The 21472-nt window shown below is 38.2% G+C and overlaps 3 protein-coding genes across 4 annotated transcripts; 1 reads left to right on the top strand and 2 right to left on the bottom strand.

The window, feature by feature from the left end:
* Nucleotides 1-365: 365 nt before the first annotated feature.
* Nucleotides 366-6151, bottom strand: LOC140767977 (3-phosphoinositide-dependent protein kinase 1-like). Of its 2 annotated transcripts, XM_073108043.1 has the most exons (12): nt 5567-5708; nt 5338-5403; nt 4955-5135; nt 4750-4802; nt 4581-4682; nt 4381-4486; nt 4224-4302; nt 2710-2875; nt 1761-1895; nt 1508-1674; nt 1024-1246; nt 366-939 (listed from the first exon to the last, which is right to left on the bottom strand). In XM_073108043.1, the coding sequence occupies exons 3-12, from the start codon at nt 5082-5084 to the stop codon at nt 856-858; spliced, it is 1245 nt and encodes a 414-aa protein (XP_072964144.1). In that variant the 5' UTR covers nt 5085-5135; nt 5338-5403; nt 5567-5708; the 3' UTR covers nt 366-855. The 2 variants fall into 2 exon arrangements, with proteins under 2 accessions (XP_072964144.1, XP_072964143.1); XM_073108042.1 differs by lacking the exon at nt 5338-5403 and having other exon boundaries at nt 5567-6151.
* Nucleotides 6152-8700: 2549 nt separating this feature from the next.
* Nucleotides 8701-10772, bottom strand: LOC140767975 (amidophosphoribosyltransferase, chloroplastic-like). Its single transcript, XM_073108041.1, has one exon. It carries the CDS (start codon nt 10601-10603, stop codon nt 8963-8965), a length of 1641 nt encoding a protein of 546 aa, XP_072964142.1. The 5' UTR covers nt 10604-10772; the 3' UTR covers nt 8701-8962.
* A 4234-nt stretch (nt 10773-15006) lies between these two features.
* LOC140768367 (receptor homology region, transmembrane domain- and RING domain-containing protein 1-like) lies at nt 15007-20762 on the top strand. Its single transcript, XM_073108623.1, has 5 exons — nt 15007-15299; nt 15462-15737; nt 16493-16717; nt 18105-18509; nt 19587-20762. The coding sequence occupies exons 2-5, from the start codon at nt 15590-15592 to the stop codon at nt 20258-20260; spliced, it is 1452 nt and encodes a 483-aa protein (XP_072964724.1). The 5' UTR covers nt 15007-15299; nt 15462-15589; the 3' UTR covers nt 20261-20762.
* Nucleotides 20763-21472: the final 710 nt, after the last annotated feature.

Genomic DNA, 21472 nt, shown 5'->3' with positions numbered 1-21472 from the left:
CAACACTCTAAGTCTGAGAATAATGACCTTGCTTTCATGTATGCTTCAAACAGAATTTTGAATGTTTGATTTATTTTTGGGTCATTAGCAACAAAGTTCCAGGGTTAGGTGCTTCAACCTTTTCAGTTTTGAGTTCCCATAATAATTTCGGGAGTAACAAAGTGCATAATAGAGATATTAAACATAGCTGGCCTGCATATAAGTTTAATATTTTATGGCAATTGAATTAGCTAAAATCTAAACATTAGGACCCAAAAGGTCGATGACAATAGACAATGCACTTGATTTATTTAACACTAAACGCATCAATTTAGTATGTACCAACACATAGCAGTAAGAATCAACAAGTACTAGTCTTAAATTCAAAAGAGGGGGAAAAAAAATCAATGTATTCCATCATCGTCGAAGCAAGTAATAATACAACAGAAGCGTGATAAATAATGAGCACAAGGTCAGTTTGGTTGACAAAATTTGTAACAAAAGTGATACGAAACAAAGAGATGTGATGCTCTCCTCATGTTTGGCTCTCTCTCTTATAAAGTCCCATAGGCACAAACCTTACTCATCCACACTCAGTATCAGCTTAAAATTCCAACAATTTATGCTAGAAACCAATCTAAATTTTTTTTAAAAAAAATACCACAGGTTCGTATGAATTAGTAATTTTCGATGGGATGAAGCACAGCAACACCAGCAATCAGCTCTTGAAAAGCTTCTGTGAAGTAAAAGCCCCCATAACCAGGAAAAGGGAGTGCAGTGTTTCTGTGATAATTCTCCTCAGCAGTAGTTTATCCAACATGTATATATGACCATTTTGATGTAAACATAAATGAGTGATCATGTAACTCAGTGGCTTCAGGGATGTTGGAGGCCTTCAATTGCCTTCTTCCATTGCCACGCTCGCTGTTTCGGATCCTCCAATGACAACACCTTCTTTGGCTGAAATCAAATTGGCATATAATTTTCAGTGAATAAATAGATGGTTTCTCAAAAAGACACTAAAATTAATGCAGAAGAACGTACTGTGCATATCTTGAAATGTGATGAATTTGCTACTTGGACACAAAGGTCTCTGGGATTATCAGACCAGAGTATATTTCCCTTAGCGATCATCCTAGAAGGATCCACACATATCAACTTGGGCTTGTCAGTGAGGATTAGTTGCACTTTCTTGTTTGTTAGCTTTCTGATTTTCTTCAACATGGAAATCATAACAACAGACTCCCCAGGCTCCAAAAATTCCTTCCTGTCATTACAATGGAAGTGAACATTATGTACTATATGACCCACTGTTTCTTTACGGTTAACCATCATATAAACCACAAACTAAGAAAGGAAAGAGGAAAAGTCAATACAAAGCTTGACACTCAAACTGATTACTAGGTAAAGAGCTTCAGCAAACAATTTGGTGGAAAGATGCACACCAAGCATGCAACAATCAGCGTAATAAAGTAAGAGTTGCACAGAAAATTAACTATAGATGATGGTATCAATGCCTTTGGCTTACCATCTAGAGTCGAAAGAGTCAATTGAAGCTAGCCTCGATATGTGGGATTGTGATTCAGAAGATGACGTGGCACAGTTATTTCCATCCTGGGTGGCATGTTGGTTAGTCGGACCGCTTCCAACATGTGTCAGGTTCCAAGATTCCTGAGCATCGTCATCCTCGCCCTCCTGCAATAGTACGCTGGAGTATGAAAAAAAATACTATTTTGAGTACTTTTCATAAATGAGAAATGGGCATAAGAAAAACATGGTACATTTATGTCCAAAGCAAGCTTTGGCGGCTGTGTATTCCGTATATTCTTCCAGTCAATTCCCTTAAAGAAAGGATGCATCTTGAGAACAGCATAGCCATCAGGTCCAGCACCTGGCCTTTTGCCAGGATCGGTATCCTGCAATTAAAACAGGATCAAAACAAGAAGCTAGCGGAACTATGCCAACAAAACATATTTGACAGATCATTTTCCACGACAATGAGTCATTACACAAGGTTTACCATAAATGAAAAGAGGTACTTTGACACAAGATCGTATGAGCAACAGGTACTGGAACAGATCATGCCAGATTAATCCAAGTCGAGTATAGACGATGCTATATTCAAAATTTCACGGTTATACTATCTTGAAGACAGGGATTACTGCAGCATCAAGCAAGAAAAGATAGCTATGATATTACTCTAAGACGCAATTGTGGGAAGAGATGAGCCACATTGGCAGAGCAAAGGAGTGTTATCACTTATTAATATACAAAATATTAACTATGAAGAGCAGACTGTTGGTATGTAGACTGGATCAAATCATCAAAACATTACACAGAATAAATTGTTCGTGATCCAAAATTCCAAATAGGTATACCATTTCAGAATCAATGTGCATACAAGCTTGTGAAACCATTTTAACAAACCTATACCAAGATATTAGGTTTATTTACTGAATTCTGATACATACCAATCTGGTGGCCAAATCCATGACCATATAAGCAATACTGCCTGACAAAACAACTTATGAACTATACATGATACATCAGTCCTCATCAATTTCATCAAGATAACATATTAAAAAAGTCCTCACTAAGCACCCTAAAAGATTATAGTAGTTCACATTACATCTTTCGCAGATCAAAGGACAAGAAGTCTTCTACATGCATAATACAGATATTATTTATTTATTTTCTTCATATAAAAACAAAAAGGAATTTGTCACCTACCAGTAACTTGTCAATAAGATCTCTTGCTTCCAGAGAGAAATGTTCTGGAAATCTGAGGTCCCTGGCTATGATTCTCTGAAAAATAAGCCATTCACTAGTATCTTTAAAAGGAGAAGAACCAGAAAGCATTTGATATAAAGTGCACCCAAGAGCCCATAGGTCATTCCTGTTATAGGACAGAGAACTACATCAGGAACATGTACATAGCCATTGCATCCATAAATTGAAAATCAATAAATAATATGTAATCTCATTGAGCTCTTTCCTAGAGCTGCCAAATATGGTTACAGGCATGCCAAGATTTCCCAAAGCTAATTACTTCCAAAAGTAATTTCCAAACATAGAGAATGTCACTTATGTCATGGTATAACTCATCACCATGCATCTACTGTCGGATCAAGCCACAAAAACAAGTCAAACAACCTCTCCTGTAATAGGAGTAAGGTTGTCTTGACCTTTGCAGACCTGCTACCAGCGGGAGCTTCATGCATCTATCATAGTTGTATTGCAAGCGCCCTTTCTATTACTTTGACTCCTTCAATTAAAATTGTGTAGAATCCAACTGTTACTTTATCATATCCAAATATGATAAATAATTTTAAGCATTTCACCTACCATCTACAGAGAGCTGATTGCAGCCACTAGTGATAAATGATAAATCTCGTATAAGCAACCAGCAGATAATCAATAGATGGTCTCTTAATATCAGTAGTCAGTATGGTCAGGTTGTGGCTCATAACAATGGTCCATTAATTTATAATATGTATCCACTCATACACAATATATCAAAAGTATCTGCAATGGCATTTTCTTATGGCCTTTCCCATCTTAAGAATGACATTCTGATATCTGTCAATGCTTGTTAGATAATGCACAGAAATTGTAAACTAACAATTCCACTTTGACCATTTTCATTTTTCACTTTGGGAAGCTCCATGATCCAAAGAACGGAAATTGAACTTCCATATTTGCTTGCAACCTATATAACAGAAGATTTCTAACTTCACCAGTGCAAAATGCTAAACTAAAAACTGCTTCACAAGTACTCGTTTGTCAATATACTATTACTCGGCAAATAGTTTGTTCATCAACCTACTGCTACTCAAGGAAGATGAGGATCATCAGTAGATTCTACTCGATAGACTTAAAAAGGGAAATCTTAGAGAGGGTAGAGATGAAATAAGGGACTGACAGTCCTGAGAAAAGGAAACGGAAGATCAGTAAAAGAATAACTAGATTTTCAATGACTCAAAGGGGTGACATCTTCTATAAATATGAAGTTCAAAAGATAAAGAGCTAAACGAGTGATTTTTTTTTAATGTTTTCCATGAATGATAACCGACTTCTGAAACAATCCATATGCAAGTGAATTACAGCTCCTTTGTCAATGCACAGACATTGGGAAAAAATGATTCAGGAAGTAGAACCCAATACTTGAGTTGTCTAATGTCCTCAAAGTCTTCCAATAAATCAAATTTTCTAATACAAGTTGATAATTCCTGTTATGCCCTTACCCAAAAGTTGCCGGGCAAGAATTGAGAACCTCTGGAGGAACATAAGCAGCTGTTCCGACAAAAGTACATGCTTTCTCATCTGAAACAGCAATAAGTATAATGTTTATATATTTGAAGGTCTAAGCAGAGGTGAATTCTGGATATGCTATAATGTTACTTGTTGAGTTTGGAAGAACAGTTATTCGAGTGTCCTTTGTTGGCTTTACGCTACCAAAATCAGCAATCTTTACGTGCCCATCTGGAGTAAGTAGTAAATTTTCTGGCTGGAATAATCAAAATAATTAGATAATTTAGACTAAGTCATCCTGCAGAGAAAAGGTGACAAAATAAATACACAATTACATGATCCCTATTTACCTTAATATCTCGATGAATTAGTCCTACGCCATGTATATACTCCAAAGCATCAATAACTTCTGCGGCATAAAAGCGAGCTTCATCCTCTGATAGACGACCTTTCTGCGACCATGTGGATAAAATCAAATACCATACTACAGTTCCAAAGGATAAGGTATTTGATACTTACCCTAGTAATTTGGTCAAATAGCTCTCCGCCTTCACAAGACTCAAGTGCCATGTCTAGAGAGTTACCATCAACACAAAAATGTTAGAAAATATATATGAAGGCTGGTTGCCTTCAATTCAGTGAAATATAGTTCATCTACAAGGACAACAACAAAAATCAGAAAGATGAAAACAGCTGACAAAATCACATTTATGATAGAACTTACATAGGGAGTAAGTATCTTGAAAAGTAAAATATAGTCTGACAATGCCTGGATGATCCAACTGATCAAGTACGATACGCTCCAGCTTTACATAAGATATTTTGTTTTCCTTTGTAATGAATTTCTTATCCATAATCTTTAATGCGTACACATTTCCTGTGTCCTTCTTAGTTGCCCTCACTACCTGTAAGAATCCACACTAGGAAGTCCATGATTTGTAAAGAGAAGAGAAGAATGGTGACAAAGATAACTATTACTAAAAGAATTATACTGCTCCAAAATTCAAAAGATAATAAGAATAAAAACAAATTGCTACAAGTCACTATTCTATCTCAAGGACACAATTGGTTTCAGTGTGCCTCTACACATTAAAACGGCCCAAATACCTAAAGAGTAGATCCAAATCTTGCCATAGATTATATTTCACCTCTCCTATTACATTCCTCGCCATTCTGTACATCCACATCCAAATTCCATCAAGAAAAGAAAAGAAACCTAGATCCTATAAACACATCTATCACCAAATCACCACTTGCAAAACAAACTCACGAAGCGAAATGCGATAAAACAAAAGAACCCGCAAGGAGAAACAACAAAATCCCGAAGAGCTCACACCTTTGAGTAAGAACCGACGCCATAGATCTTCCCCAGCTCGAAATCTTTGATGGTGAACTGTTCCTGGGGCGCTCTAAAAGCTATGCTGTTCGCCCTCTGCACCGACCCCTTCTGCAACCTTAGCTTGGTCTCGAAATCCTTCTCCATCTCCTCCCCTCCTCCTCCTCCAACCGCCATCACCCCCTTTCTATTCACATCCAGCTCACCTCCCTGGGCGCATTCGTCGAGGGATTCCCTCCTTCACGGCCTCCAATGGCGAAATCGGTCAACGGTGACCCCGCGGAATCATCGGATTCCACCTCCTCTCACCTCTCTTGACTGATAAAAGCGAGAGCCCAAAAGAAGGGAAAGGTGGAATCGTTCGACTGCCACCGTCCCAGCCTTAAAAATCGAATCTTGCGCCGCCCCAAGGCCGCGCCTTGGAGTTGCTTATCGACGCTTTATCTCACAATCTACCCCCCTCTCCCCCTGGTTTCGCGAATAAACCTATCATGGATCGAATTATCCGATGGAAAAAGGGTTCGGGATTGAGATCGGAAGCGGAAGCGGATTGGAGGGAGGGAGGGAGGGGGGAGAGAAGGGGATCAACACGGGCCAGGGGACGTATTCGGCGTTTAATGATGGTGGTGGGGCTTCTCTTTACCTTCTCTAAAACTTTTTTCTTTTCTTTTCTTTTTTTTTCTTTTCTCGTAATTAGTATTTTTTTTTTAGGCCCCCAATAAAGCGACAACCACGCATATGATTGGGGGAAGGTATCTACTAACTAACGGATTCTTCTTCTTTTCTCTTAAAAAGAAAAAGAAATAAAGCACTTCATTTTTTTTTTCCTTTTCTCTATAAAATAAATTGCCTTAGCCCTCTGTTAGTGCTTAGTGGATCCCAACTAGTACCAGAAATTAATGACAATTTTTAAGGTTTTTTTAGATGTATAAGACCACCAAAAGAATAGCAATTGAAGTAAAATAAACTAACAATGTACACACAAACCAATTTGCAAATTACTCCAGTTATATTGCAGTTTGCAAGAGCAAGTTCAACCTTCTTGTAGAGAAAAAGATGAATGACAGATGTAGAAAAAGAGGAAGTGCAAAGCTTTTGAACTTTTCAGTATACATTCTTGACTTTGGAAGACTACAACAAAATGCACTGATTACAGAATAGTGATGTATGATGTAAATACTGACAGATGTAAGCAGTAATGTGTTGCAGTTGATATTGAATACAGCAATGTTGACTAGTAAACAAGCATACTGTATGTTCCTATGAGATGGAACTCAGAAACAAACCCATGAAGCCAAGGATGACAACCATTCCAAATATTGCAGAAGGAACACATTCAAACAAGATTCATTGGACAAAATAATATTAGAAATGTTAAGGAATTCAAGAATTAGGCTGCATCGCGAGAATCGATGGAGAACACCGGTGGTTCTCATCAATGAACTTGCACAGGAATTATGAGCTACAACTGTTTGTTTATATCTATGATTCTATGGATTTCTTTGATCCAAGAATTGCTTCTTTACAGCTTAAGGTGCTACTGAGTACAGACAGCTGAAGCATTCACAGAAATCAAATGAAGCAGATTGGACAAGCCATTGAATTCGCAGTATAATGCCAACACAATGATCCTAAAACATACCTTCACCTGTCTATGGAACAAGATGTCAACTGCCCAGAGTTGATTAGATAGGGGAATAGCATAAGCTAATGAGAAAACAGAAACATGACCTAAAATTCAGCAAGATGGAAAATTAGGAAGAGCTAAAGGTGAACATATGTAGCTAAACAAAAAAGACTCTTATCTACATATCATCCTAGGTTGCATAATCTATAAAGCATCAGAAGTTTGTAATAATATATGAATCATCATTATTAGACAAATAACATAAACTGAAAAGCGAAAGAAAAGATGAATATTTGCAGCTTTCCATTTATCCAACCTTACTTGAATCAATGAGGTGCAAGATACAACAAACACTGTTTGATCTCAACAGAATATATCGAAAAGCATCAAGGTAATAAAGACCATAGATAAATACTTAAATTAGTCAACAACTAACAGAATTAAATCAGATAACATAAACTATTCTGCAAAACATCATTAAGTATAGTTGCAGATTCTCACACTGAGAACCATCAATGAAGTTCGGCATAGAAGTATTCATTAGGCATCTCTATGAACATTGCAATCACCATTTGACACTGAACTGTCATACAGCTCTACTTTTCAGGAGTTGTATATCTTTGAAAAGGAAAAAAATGTAATCAATGAATTAGTCAGAAATGAACTTCTGCAAGTACAGGATCTAGCATAAACTTCAGGCATCATTCAGATATAAGTATATGCATATTATACAATAAATCTATATAAGTACATGCATATTACATATTAAACATGACCTATAAATGATCAAGCCTCACCAAACATACCGCACAAACATAATGATTTCCAAAAAGATCTACCACAACTCAATATATTCCTTTCTTAAATATAAGTTGTTTGACAATCACAAATAAACACAAGTTTTCAAGAGACTTCTAACAGGGTATCATCAAAGAGTCGTGTGTTATATCTTCATCAGACACAGCCTAACTCCTATCTACTTCAAAGAACTTAAGCAGATAACAGAAAGAGATCGCAATGGATAAAAAATTACATGTTCAGTTGTATACCTATCAGGGTACATAAATTACATGTTTCAGTCTTAAGCTGGACCTACAGGAGACTAACAGCATTATTTATATATTTATGAAATTGCATACAAAGTGTAACTCAAGGCATCCAATTGGAACACTTGAAAGTCAACTCAATTGAGCGTTTCTAATGTCAATGGAAGACTCCACATCGGCTACAGACCCACACTACCTGATAAATCCAAATTTTATGTGATATACCATCAAGTGCTTAAATAAGTGTGCACCTAATGTTCAAGAGATCATGCCAACTATTTGACAATCTAGGGCCATATCCAATTCATACGCACAAAAGTATGAAATAGAAACTAGACGAACATTAACAACTGTCAGATGTGAGTAATAGTGTAATGCTGCATAATTTTTGTGAAGTATAAAAAGAACATAACCAAACCAATTATCATATAAAGGCCTCCAAAAAGAAGATATAGCAATCAGAAAATGAGCAAAGCATTAGCTCACATAAGATATATTCTGAATCCCAAAAGAATTGCATACTATAAATCAGAGAAGATATGAACTAATACCTTCATAAGACAGAATATCTAGAATATCTGAAAGTTAAAATATGAAAGAAAATGCGGAAGGGTTAAACTAAAACAAAATTTTTGTTTTCATCCAGAATTCATTCTATATCAGGAATGTATGGATAGATTGAAATTCCTGGTTCCTAAGAAATGGTTCAATCCAGGCTCAGCATCAGTCTTCCCCCACACACACGACCTCAGGCTCCCTCAGCGGCACTGGGTATTCACGCGAGAAGCATGCATCGCAGAACGTGGGCGCCTCATCCCCAAGCAACCCCCTGAGCTTGTCGAGTGAAAGGAAGGCAAGGGAATCACTCCCGATCTCTCTCCTCACCCCCTCGGTGTTCATCCTATTGGATATGAGCTCATCCGCACTCGGGGTATCGACACCATAGTAGCAAGAACCAACTACAGGGGGGCTGGCAATCCTCATATGGACCTCCCGGGCACCCGCGTCCCTGAGGAGCGAGACAATCTTGGACGATGTGGTGCCGCGCACGATTGAGTCATCTACCACAACCACGCTGCGGCCTTCGAGAACTCCGCGGACCGGCGAAAGCTTCAGTTTGACGGCGAGGTCCCGAATATGCTGTGATGGCTGGATAAATGTCCGGCCAACGTAGTGGGACCTTAGCAGCCCCTGCTGGAAGGGAATCCCCGAGGCTTGTGAAAACCCTAGAGCTGCATAAAACCCTGAATCCGGAACAGGGATGACGACATCCGCGCCCGGGGCAGGCGACTCCTCTGCGAGTGCACGCCCGAACGCTGACCTTGAGTCATGGACGGCGCGGCCAAAGACAATGGAATTAGGCAGGGCGAAGTAGATGTGCTCAAAGATGCAAGCTTTCCGGGGCTTCCGGGGCATTAGACACGCCGAAGACACTGACATGTCTCGGGTGTCGACGACGACGACCTCCCCTGGTTGGACCTCACGCTCGTAGGTAGCGTCGATGAGGTCGAGCGCACAAGTTTCCGAGGCGAACGCGATAGCGCCGTTGGGGCGGCGGCCCATGACGAGGGGGCGGAATCCGAACGGGTCCCTTACGGCGAACAGCTTTTGGGCGGTGAGAAAGAGCAGGGAGTAGGCGCCTTCCAGGGCTTCGCAGGCCTCGACGATGCGTGAGAGGAGGGGGCGGGCGGTGGAGGTGGCGATAAGGTGGAGGATGACCTCGGTGTCCGACGATGTGTTAAAGATGGAGCCGCGCGACTCGAGTTGGGACCGGAGGAGGCGGTAGTTGACGAGGTTGCCGTTGTGGGCAACGGCGAGCTGGCCGAAGCGGTAGCCGGCGAGGAAGGGCTGGACGTTGGAGGAGGAAGCGGCAGCACCGGCGGTGGAATAGCGGACGTGGCCGATGGCGGCGGGGCCGGTGAGGGAGGAGAGGAGGGAGGGGTTGGAGAAGACGTCGGCTACGAGGCCGAGGCCGGTGACGGAGCGGAGAGAGGACGAGTCCGAGGCCACGATGCCGGCGCCCTCCTCCCCGCGGTGCTGTAGCTTCTGCAACCCGAGGTAGCAGAGCCCCGCAGCGTCCGAGTCGCCGACGACGCCGACGACGCCACACTCCTCGCGGGGCTTGTCGGAGGAGAAGGAGACGGAGGAGTACGGGTTCTCGTGCTCCTCCGCCGCCGCAGCCATGGGAGTTAGAAAGTGGCGGCGGGGGCGGAGGAGGAGAGAAGAGGAGGAGAAAGGCAAGGGCTTTGGTGGGATACGAAGAGATATTAGGGTTTTGGGGGAGGAGGAGGAGGAAGAGGAAGGGAGGAGGCGGGAGGAGGGCAAGGCGGCGGCGGCGGCGGCGGTGGTGGTGGCGGCCGCCATGCGATAGGAAAGGTGAGAGCTTTGGAAAAGAAGAACCGGGGAAAGATGGGGATTTTCAGAGGCGCACGTACAGGGGTAAAAGGTTGGATTTTTAGGATATGCGCAGGAGGGATGGACTCCGGCCAGTTGGAGTTCGAAACGAAATCTATCTACTATGCTTTACAGAAGAGTCCCATAAAGATGTGAATTTATTGATTTCAGATGGTGTCTTTCCTATTTAACAAAATTTTCTTTATTTATTTTTAATAATCAAAATAATAATTTTGAAACAATTATAATGAAAAATACATTTGCATGCCCGTGTATGTATAAACTACATCAATTCATCGTTATATATATATATATATATATATATCTCGACATTTAATATACAAAAAGAGCACTTCAGTATGTTTCAATTATTGAGAATAATAAACTTGATTGTTAAATAGATTCTGTCGTGTACTCGTGTTTCTCGGTGGTCGGCGTCAATCTATATATATTGTTATTTTTATTCTAGTTTGACCCTCGTATTTCTAGTAAAGTACTATAGAGTACATTCTAAACTACTATTGTATTTATTTTTTCTTTTGATTTAAGATTACATTCTGTCCTCCAAACTATAAGTCTATCCAGGTTCATTCTAAGGCGTGGTATCACCCAGCTAAATACTATTAAGTGATACTATTCTATATGTTTTTAAAGGTTTCTTTCTACCTCCTTGGACTAATATATAAATCACCTTAGTCTATAAATTTTTTTATATGAGATTTGTTCCTATAATTCTACTCAAATTACCGAAATACCTAAAATGGGCTCAAATTATTCTTCTCTCCAATTAGTTTGTCTAATAAATTTATAATAGTTTGTAAGTTATGCATAGTGAAGTACTCGTACTTGGGTATAAAATTTAACTTTCAAGAAAATAGACAAAACAATCCAAATAGGAGGGTTAAATTTTAAAAATATACATAATGCAGGGTGTAAAGTGAAAAGACGATATCCTAATAATAGTATGAATCAAGATTCACTTCCTTCCGCATTGAACCGGGACAGCCCATGAGGCAGCGGCGGTCGCGACATTCAAGCAATCCCGGCCGTCCAATTCGCATCAGATGTCCACAGATAGTGATTCTAAGGAATCTCAAACCCTAGACCGGTGGTCCCCACAGTCCACAACTGGAGGGCCACTCTTATCGCGCAGTGCTCATTGACGGGTGATTGGCTCGAGAAGTGGGCCCACCTTGAGACGGTCGTTCACTCTACTCCACCGCCCTTGTGCAGGTGGGACCCGAAAATGAAACCTCCCTGAAGTCAAAGTTTTGCACTTTGGACCCCACCCAGAATTGGAGTGGATCGAGATTGGAACGGAGGTACTAGCTATCCAGCTATAAAAGATCTCCTGTATCACAAATAGGTATTCTAAAAATTGAAGATGATTAAGAATTTATAAGCATCTTTCAAGGAAAAGAAGTTTTGAGAGAGAGAGAGAGAGAGAGAGAGACTCGTACCAAATTCCCAGTAAAAGGATTAGGAACCAAAGCTGACCCACAATGCCAATCTCGGTTCTTTTCCCTCCACTTGAAAAGGAGAGGCGGAGACGGCGCCTGCACTTTAGGTGGACGAGATAAGAGAGAGAAGAGAAAGAGAGAGAGAGAGAGAGAGAGAGAGAGAGAGGTATTGGAGGAAGTTTTGGATAAAGTTTTGGGCAATCCTATAAATACGAATTTGAAGTAGAGGATGTTGTAGTTGTTGTTTTCTTGGACAGTCTACGTTTCAATGAATGTGTGGGCTATCTTTGGTCCTCGGACTTCAACAGTACTGCAACCTTTGAATAGATAGTACTGCAACCTTTGAAAATATTCGATGGTCACATTTGACTATTTTAAACCAGGAGATGTGAAATATGTCAGAATATGAATCTTTTATTTTCTGAGATAAGTAATTAATTTAATAACAAAGTTAATTATAATAATATTTTTAAATTACTAGTTTATATCTAGATTAGACAATACTTAGCTCATCCAATTTAAGATTTTTTTTTATTTAGTTTAAACTATTACTAATTCTTAATACAAATTCACTATTCTTCGTTACTTTAATTTTAAATTTATGTCACATAAAATATAATAATTATTATTATTTTTTATATTAACATTTAACTAAATAATATAATAGTATTATGTTATTAAAAATTATAATAACTACGCTAGAATTAGCTTTATTCAAGCATATATTATAACTTTAATCTCTCGTTGGCATAGTTTATGGGAGTATGGGATCAATTTTATTTATCGGGACAACCCAATAACATTTTGGATTGTTAAAGTAATCGAGTAGCTCAAGCTTAGCTGGAGATTAACTCCATAAAATTCAAATTAATGTCTGTATTATACTAATATTTATATTGTGTATAGTGCAAGACAATTAGATTGTGATATTTTATATCGTTGCTAATCATTTAGGATTGATCTATTTGGTTCTTAGAATTCTAATCAAGTCTTATTTAATTCAAGCTTAAATTAAGTTTGAACCTACCAGTTTTATGGAGGCTTGAATTAGACTAGTTAAGCTTGAATTGAATTTATTAACACCCTATAAGCATTAGCAGCCCAGAATTAAAACAGGAAGGAGACAAATTAAATAGAACACTTCTTCCATCTGTTATTTTGTCATGACATCGAGAAAGCTCGAGAAAATTATAATATACTTTTTCGTATTTATCTCTAAACTTTAATATTTTAATATATATATATATATATATCTTTCTAATTACTTTTCACGTTGAGTATATGTTTTGAGGATTTGATCTAATCGATTCTTTCAATCCAACCAGCTTAATTAAGAGACTTAAATTGAATTTATTTAAGGCTCGAGCCCTAAGTAAGCTTGAATTGAGATTTGACCGGAGTGACATTATCTAATGGACCACGAACGTTGGCCCAGTATAGACTGTTAACGGGTCGGGTCGGGTTGGGTTGAGTCGAACTCAGCCCTAACACATCCGCCCGACCCGAAAACCGAGGTCTAAAATTTAGACCCAAGCTCGATCAGGCCCGTAACAAGCCCGCCCAACTCAGGCCCGACTCCGACCTTGGGCTAGACTATAGTTAGAGTCGGCAAATTGCATGTTTTGATCACCGTCTTCGGAGTAGTCGGCGCGACACAGCTCTCGTCACCGTTTTCTTCTCGCCGTTACCGAATGAAACTTTAAAGTATCATAGTTACTGTTACATTATTTAAAAATATCATTATCGCTGTCAAAATCATTAAGCAATGTCATTCTATCACTTTAATTAACCAATTACAAAACATATCATTTTGTCTTTATATAAATTGCTTAAAATTATTCGAAAGCTATCTAATATTATGTTAGAAAATAGGGTTAATTATATTTAGAATTTGTAAATTAACACTATATTTTACATACCTCTTTTAAATTTTTTTGTGACACACAATGATATAAATCCCGCGAAACTAATAAAATGACTGTCATGTAAGTTGCCATATAATATATTTACCTTTATATTTTAAAGGAAATAAGAGAGATAATGTAGTTTACTAATATACCATTAGCTTCTTATTAGGATATCTTAGTCGATAAGATATTTTTAGTAGTTCAAAGAGTCTATATGTCAAAAGAATAAATTATGTCTAAAAATTAATTTTAATAATAACAATTCTGAAGGAGTCAACAACTTTCTTGGTTAAAAAAAAAAAGAATAATAATTATAATATTTTGAAATTTTTTTAGTGACAATTAGGTAAAAAAACCTAATAATTATAAGTTATTATCTAGCATAAGAAGCTTCCTTCTCACTCGGGCTGAAACATCCAGGAACAAACATTCATATGATTGACATAGTGATGGAATAATATCTCATAAACTGACAAAGAACAGATAAGAGTTGTAGATAAAAGCAAGTAGCACGTAACACCACCGCCATGGCCAGACCCCTCCTCTAACCATAAAATTATTAGCTTGTTGGTAGTGATGACATATGTATTGAAAAAGATAGGGAGGAGTTGGGGAGAGAGAGAATGGATCGCCTGCTTCCTTGGCTGCTGAAAATTTCTTCATCTTAGTTCTTGGCAAGCTCTTAGATTTTCTTTTCTTCGTCTTTTGTAAGCATTTCGAATTCATGGCAGTTAATTGATACAAATTACCACTTCTTTTTTTCTTCTTCTTCTTCTTTTTTTAAGTCAATCGGAAGAAATTCCTCAACTCTATGTAGTCTATATTGCACATATTATAAACTCGGAGTTTTATTTTATTTTTTATTTTTTTTTCAGGAAAAAAGAAAGGATTTTAACCTCCATATTTTTAATATTATCAAACAACTCCCTCCAAATAAATTAAAGCCAAATTCACATCAAAAGCTAACCATCAAGATTCGCGATTCCTTCCCACCAAAAGCATATCCGACCATCAATTCGCCAAAGAGATAAAATATAATATTGTCATACCAGACGCGGTTGGTTGGCTTCGTCTGCTAATCCCGTGATCAAATCAACTAATCTCAGAGATTTCTACGGGCCTCGAAGTGGGTGGATAGGCTCAGATCTTCGGCGAGATCCACCTCCGCTCGAATCCGCCGCCTTTCTTTTATGTACCCGGACACCTTCTTCTTCTTCTTCCATTCCCACCCCTCTCATGGAAGCGGATGTTTCGATCCTCTCGGTCGTCAGCGTTCTCTTCTCGGTCCAGAGGTCTCAGGTGATCCCTTTTCCCCTCTTTGTTTCCCGTTAATTGCATCAAGATTCGATCTTTTCTGCGAAAAAATCGTTCTCGCCGCGCGATTTCTCATACCCAGCTGGAAAAATATTGCCTTTTATTGTTTGCCTCATTGATTTGGGTAGTTAATGCTTAATATTGCAGGTTTGGATTGGATGGTGAGCTATAGCTGTTTGATGAGATAAGGGTTTGGGAATTGGAAGTGGTTAGATGTAAAGTTAAGTTTGGTGTTTTGGGTTAAATAATTGTTCTTCTTTTCTTCGGCGTTTGAAATGGGTGTTTCGAAGTATGAGGGTGGAGGAAGGTATGCGTACTTTGTCTGTGTTGTTATATATCTGATGGTCGGGTTGGGCGCTGCGAATGTGGTGCTGATGGGGAATAATGTGACTTTGTCATTTGACGATGTGGAGGCGAACTTTGGTAAGCTGCAACCTTAGTTATGTGTATCTTGATCTATGCGACATCACATGCTCGTGTGTCTTTAGTCTCTTGCAATTTAATTTCTGTTTAGTTTGCAACTCAAATGTGTAGTGATAATTGAAGAGCATAGACTTAATGCATTAGGGTTTTTCTTCCTTTATTTAGCAACAACTTTCTTTTATCTGTATGTAGTTTTATTGGTGTTGATAATATCTCTAGAATATGAACAAAAAAAATTAGGATTTGGTGGAAAGGATCAGAGAAATGGGAATTTTTGTGGGAGGAATCCACTATTTAGTCTATGTTGGTTTAATTAAAGTAACAGGCATGAAAAACAAAGACACGGTTGAAGTGAAAATATTTTCCAACAAATGGATGAATAACTTGTTTTGAGATGGACTAAAGAGTGAAGTTTCTATCCTTTAAATTTGAGAATAGATGTGGGAGTCTCCATATTGGAACAAAGAATGTATCTGATGGAAGCATGTATTGGGAAGATATATGTATATATCAAATTAATTACAGAGGCTTGTGTAAAACGTTACTCTCTGTAGGCTTCTTAAGCCTGTTGTTTTGGCTTTTTAATTTGCGTAGCTAATTTTCTTTTTCAAACCTCTTTTGGTTATTGTGCCATCCTTCCTCGTCAACGACAGCTCCCCCTTCCTCGCGTTCTCTCTCTTAGATTCAGTTTTTTTTTTTTTCTTTCAAGTTGTACCCTTTAGGTATGTGACAATATTCTTTCTGTGTTTCTACAGCTCCTGCAATAAAAGGTTCAGGTGAATGTGGTGTACTGTATGTTGCTGAGCCTCTAGATGCATGCACTGAATTGACAAATAAAGCTGTCGAAGGTCAATTTTCTCCATTTGTGTTGATTATAAGAGGAGGATGCACATTTGATGATAAGGTCAGAAGTGCACAGAATGCTGGTTTTAAAGCCGCAATTGTATATGACAATGAAGATAGTGGCTCATTGGTTTCAAGTAATTTTCTTCTCATTGTCACCTATTTTGAATTTTTAAAGCATAGCTTGTTCCTTTCTCAGTTGAAGTAGTTATGTACACATATGCTTGCTTTTACTTTCATGTGCACATAATGTTGCGCTTTGCAGAAGGTTCTCCTAGCATGTTTAGTTTTTTCACACTGGGAATAATTGTTCGTACTATTTGGTGGTTAAAAGTGCACATTTCACCTTTTCTTATTGTAGCCAATGATGAAATTGATGGTTTTGTTTTGAACGAGGCTATGTTTTCTCACTTCCATTAACATGTCTATTTTTCTATCATGTTACCCTCATGCAATCTCATCTGCTTCATTCCAATACTCACGTACTGAGAGTGGCATATACAATCTTCCGAGGGTGTACTGTTTTTAGAAATTTCCTTTATTTTTTTCCCCTAGATTGCAATTGGAGTTTCAGGGAAGGTTGAGGTAATTTTTCAATTGGCTTTCAAGACCTATTCTTATCAGGCAATGGGAATCCAAATAATCTTTCCTTTGATTATAAAGGGGAAGTTTCAGTTGGAATATGAAAACATGATGGAACTGATCCAAAAGGAAAATGATAAAATATATCTCTTATTAAATCATTGGGCATGAGAGATGTTTGTGGAGATGTTTATTCTGTTGCTTTTCTTTTGTAACAAGAAACAATTTTCCTTTTTGATCAACATATATTTACTGCAGTTTTGGATAAGTAGTATCATCCAGAACAACTAAACCTTTACTCGCTACTATATGGGTCAGCTATTGTTTTCCTAGTGTAGTCCCCTGGAAATTACTCCATTTTTTGAAAATCTGATAAAAACCCTGACTCCTATTGGAATAAAAAGAAGCTACGCAAACCGTTGCTAATAATTCACCAACGGATAAAGCTTCCTTGAAATATGCAGCTATCCTGTGAATAGAGAGATTCAGTAAGGTTGCACATGTTATATTGAGAATTAGAATAAAAGAAAACAGAAACATAATATTTTATTTTGATAAGAAGTATGTGAACTTTTTTATTTGGGCTCATGAATAAGCAATCTGGTTAACATTAAGGATATTGTTGTTCCCTGGTTCATATCTGTAGTAATGTAATTTTGTACCAGACATTTAATAGCATGTTAATTACTCAATGGGACTTGCAGATTCCAGAAGAACCTTATTTTCGCCTTTTTCTTTCTTCAACTCTTCACTATTACACTTCTGGTGCATAAGTATAAACTTTGACTAATAATTACTTTCTTAATTTTCCCTGTCCTTGTTTTTCAATCTGCCTCACATTGTAGATGCAGTTCAACAAGATCTGGATTCTGGTTAACTCTATTTGCTCTCAACCACTATGCTCTCATCTGGTATGTAGATCTAACTTTAAACATGTTTCAGTGGCAGGAACTTCAGGTGGGATCCACATACATGCAGTGTTTGTCTTGAAGGCCTCGGGTGAGATGCTGAAGAAATATGCAGGGCGTACTGATATGGAGTTGTGGATTATACCAACTTTTGAAAATTCAGTATGGTCGGTCCTGGCCATCTCCTTCATATCACTGCTTGCAATGTCTGCTGTGCTGGCTACGTGTTTTTTTGTGCGCAGACACCGCATCAGGCGTCCGCAACCTCGAGTTCCAAACATCAGGGAGTTTCATGGGATGAGCAGTAGATTAGTGAAAGCGATGCCAAGTCTCATATTCACATCAGTTTTGGAGGATAATTGTACATCGAGAATGTGTGCTATATGCCTAGAAGACTACAATGTTGGAGAGAAGCTAAGAGTACTGCCATGCCGGCATAGTAAGTCATTTAGACATGACTAGATGGTCAATATTATTTTATTTTACTTTTAAGAGATTTTGATTACTTTTAGATACTTTGGGAAGTGACTATCTGAAGTGACGTTGTTACTTGCTCTTTCTCGTATAGTAATTAATCACCATGTGCATGTGTTTTGTGGATAGCTGAACATATCTCTGTAAGATATCTTCACGTTGAACTTTGTACTTCATGGCATTACCGTGCATCACAAGTTTGTTAATAGAACAACATCCTTTTATTGATCCTACATTTATTCCTTGGTTGGTCCTTATTCTATCTTGTGCAGAAATAAAATTTCTACATTGTTTCTTTTAGAAAGACCCCATTTTGACATAGTGAAAAGTTACTTAATACTTGTTCCAAAATTGTGGAACTGAAAAGAATTCATACATCACCATATAATTTTCGGATAATTTGCCCACATCTTTAATCTATACATGGGAATCTTTCCTAATTTCAATAGTTACTCAACTTTGTGTAGTTTTCGGTTTTCCATCAGTTCTGATAATTTTGTTCTCATTGAATATGTGCTTTAGGACAGGAACCCTAATCTTGATATCATGATTTTGTCCGATCTCTCTAACGTAGTTCTAGACCAAGGTAAAGAGCAATTATAGGTCTTTTTAATTTTCACTGTCTGACAATATCGACCCTTTTGACAATAAGCATTATTTCATTATTTTGATAGCTGGATGACAAATATTTAAGAATTTGATGTCTGGCTCATTTCTCATTTTAACATAATGAAGTACAATTTTTCTCATTTATCTTCAAGATCTTGAGTTTTCATCTAAAAAAGTGCAAGGGAGATCTTAATCAGGGAACAACTAACTAGTAAGGTTTTACAATAGTTTGTATGGCTAGAATTCTCTTTGATATGCTTGGAGTTCGCCCTTTCGTAAGATTCTTCAAGATACTCAATCTGGAGGCACTATTTTAGTCTTTGCACATTAAAAATGCTTTAATAATATGAATAGTATTACCTTTATTTCATCAACTGATGTTTTTAAATGATTTTTTGCTTGCTCTCTTATACATTGTGTGAATATCTTACAGAGTTCCATGCTGTCTGTGTTGATTTGTGGCTCACAACTTGGAGAACATTCTGCCCCGTTTGCAAGCAAGACGCCAATGCAGGCATAGCCATCCCTCCTCCCTCAGAGAGCACACCTTTGCTTACTTCTGGTGCCGCGTCTCCATCTTCCTCTGCTAGGTTTTCTTCATTTCATTCATCGGTGGCAGCATCCCCGCCTATACAAATATCTCCTCCTCAGTCACAATCAGTTTCCCGAACTTACTCTGTCTCTGGTACTCCTCCTCGTATTCCTAACCCACGTAGGTCATATAATAACTCACCTGCTCTCAGTGCAAGTAGAAGCTCTGCGGAACTCAGAAATGCATCATCTCACAGATCTCATGTCTCTTATCTTGTATCCCCGCATTCCTTGGGACTTCCTTTGTCTTCATCCATCAATTCAAGATATGCTTCCCCATATTTTCCGGGATCCAGTAATGCATCCCCAACATATATTGGTGGGTCTTCTAGTCGACTTCCTTTGTCTTCATCCATCAATTCAAGATACGCTTCCCCATATTTTCCTGGATCAAGCAATGCATCCCCAGCCTATCTTGGTGGGTCTTCTAGTCGACAATCATACCTGCGGCATTGCAGTGAGTCAGGGAGCAGTCTATCCGCTATGGCATCAGCCCAATCTCTCCCAGGATGTTGATCTTTCTCAAATCATTTGCTATTCCAAAGAAAGATCTCTACACCCAGGTTTTGCTTTCTACCTTTGGCAATGTTGGGTGTATGGGTGTGAGATCTGGCGTAAGAATTGCAGCATCACTGACGGAACAATGGATGAATGGACAAATGCTGATATTATGGTGATATTGTTGTTTCAGAATACTCATTAGTTTCGTCCTCTAAAGGTATTGAGAAAATGAGTATCACAAGCATGTAACGGGATACCGAATGCAAACTATTATGCTTCAATCAAGTTGTCTTAGAAGGATAAGTATGATGCAGATTCCACTCATGTTCCTCATTTTCATTTGTTTTTTTTTTCTTTCTTTTCGATCAATCAGATGTCTCTGAAGTGTCTAGGGATGTGTTGGGATTGCACTACATTTGTTCATAGGGGATATTCTGTGAGTTGTTCTCGTCAAGTTGATATGTCCATCTTTTATACGGTGAACTTAAACATTTTGACTGTTTTCCAGTCTTGTTTTTGTTCTTGGATTCTTCTTTTCAATTGTTTCATTTGGGACTTCTCCATCAGTTTACTCTTCCATCTGTATGGTTGTGATGAAGGTGGAATACCTTTATAAGTACCTTTTGCATCTATCTGATCATTTCTCTTAAGAATCAGAGAAATGATCCTTAGTTGAAGCCTTTTTGGAATCTATCTTGGATCAAACACTGGAGAAGTTCGAATTCTGTTGACCAACTTTGGAATCTTTGTTGATTGCTCACGTTACTTCTTGAAAAAGGAAGTATAACTTTGTACGATCTATTTGTTCTTACTGAAGGCCTTCTCCTCTGCCACCCAATATAGAAAGCTGAAGTTTTGTAAGGTGGTCATTAGGATAGAGAAAAGTAGTGCTAAAGCGTCCTTTCTCCCCGTCTCTCGCATTTCTCTTTCCCTCTCAGAAAAATGAGAAATGATTTTTAGTATACATTTAACTTGAAGTGAAGTTGAGAGAATGATCCTACTCTATTTAGAATTCATGCATTGCCGGTATGAATATGATATAGCCACCGTCTCTGATTTTTTGACCAAACTAGCACTGTTTTAATTTATGTCTACCGAATCAGACTGTCAAATGGGGTCTAATTAATGTGGTTATTATAAAAATGTTGAACTAGTCATTATTTTATCTCTAAACAAAAATATGGATTAGTTCAATATTTTTGTCTTATCTTAAAATGCTGATTAGTT

Source organism: Typha angustifolia, chromosome 10 (genome assembly GCF_048772165.1).
Source record: "Typha angustifolia cultivar Huaian chromosome 10, ASM4877216v1, whole genome shotgun sequence".
Lineage (NCBI taxonomy): Eukaryota > Viridiplantae > Streptophyta > Magnoliopsida > Poales > Typhaceae > Typha > Typha angustifolia.
Note: the sequence above shows the minus strand (reverse complement) of the source record. Positions and strands in the feature narration are given on the sequence as shown.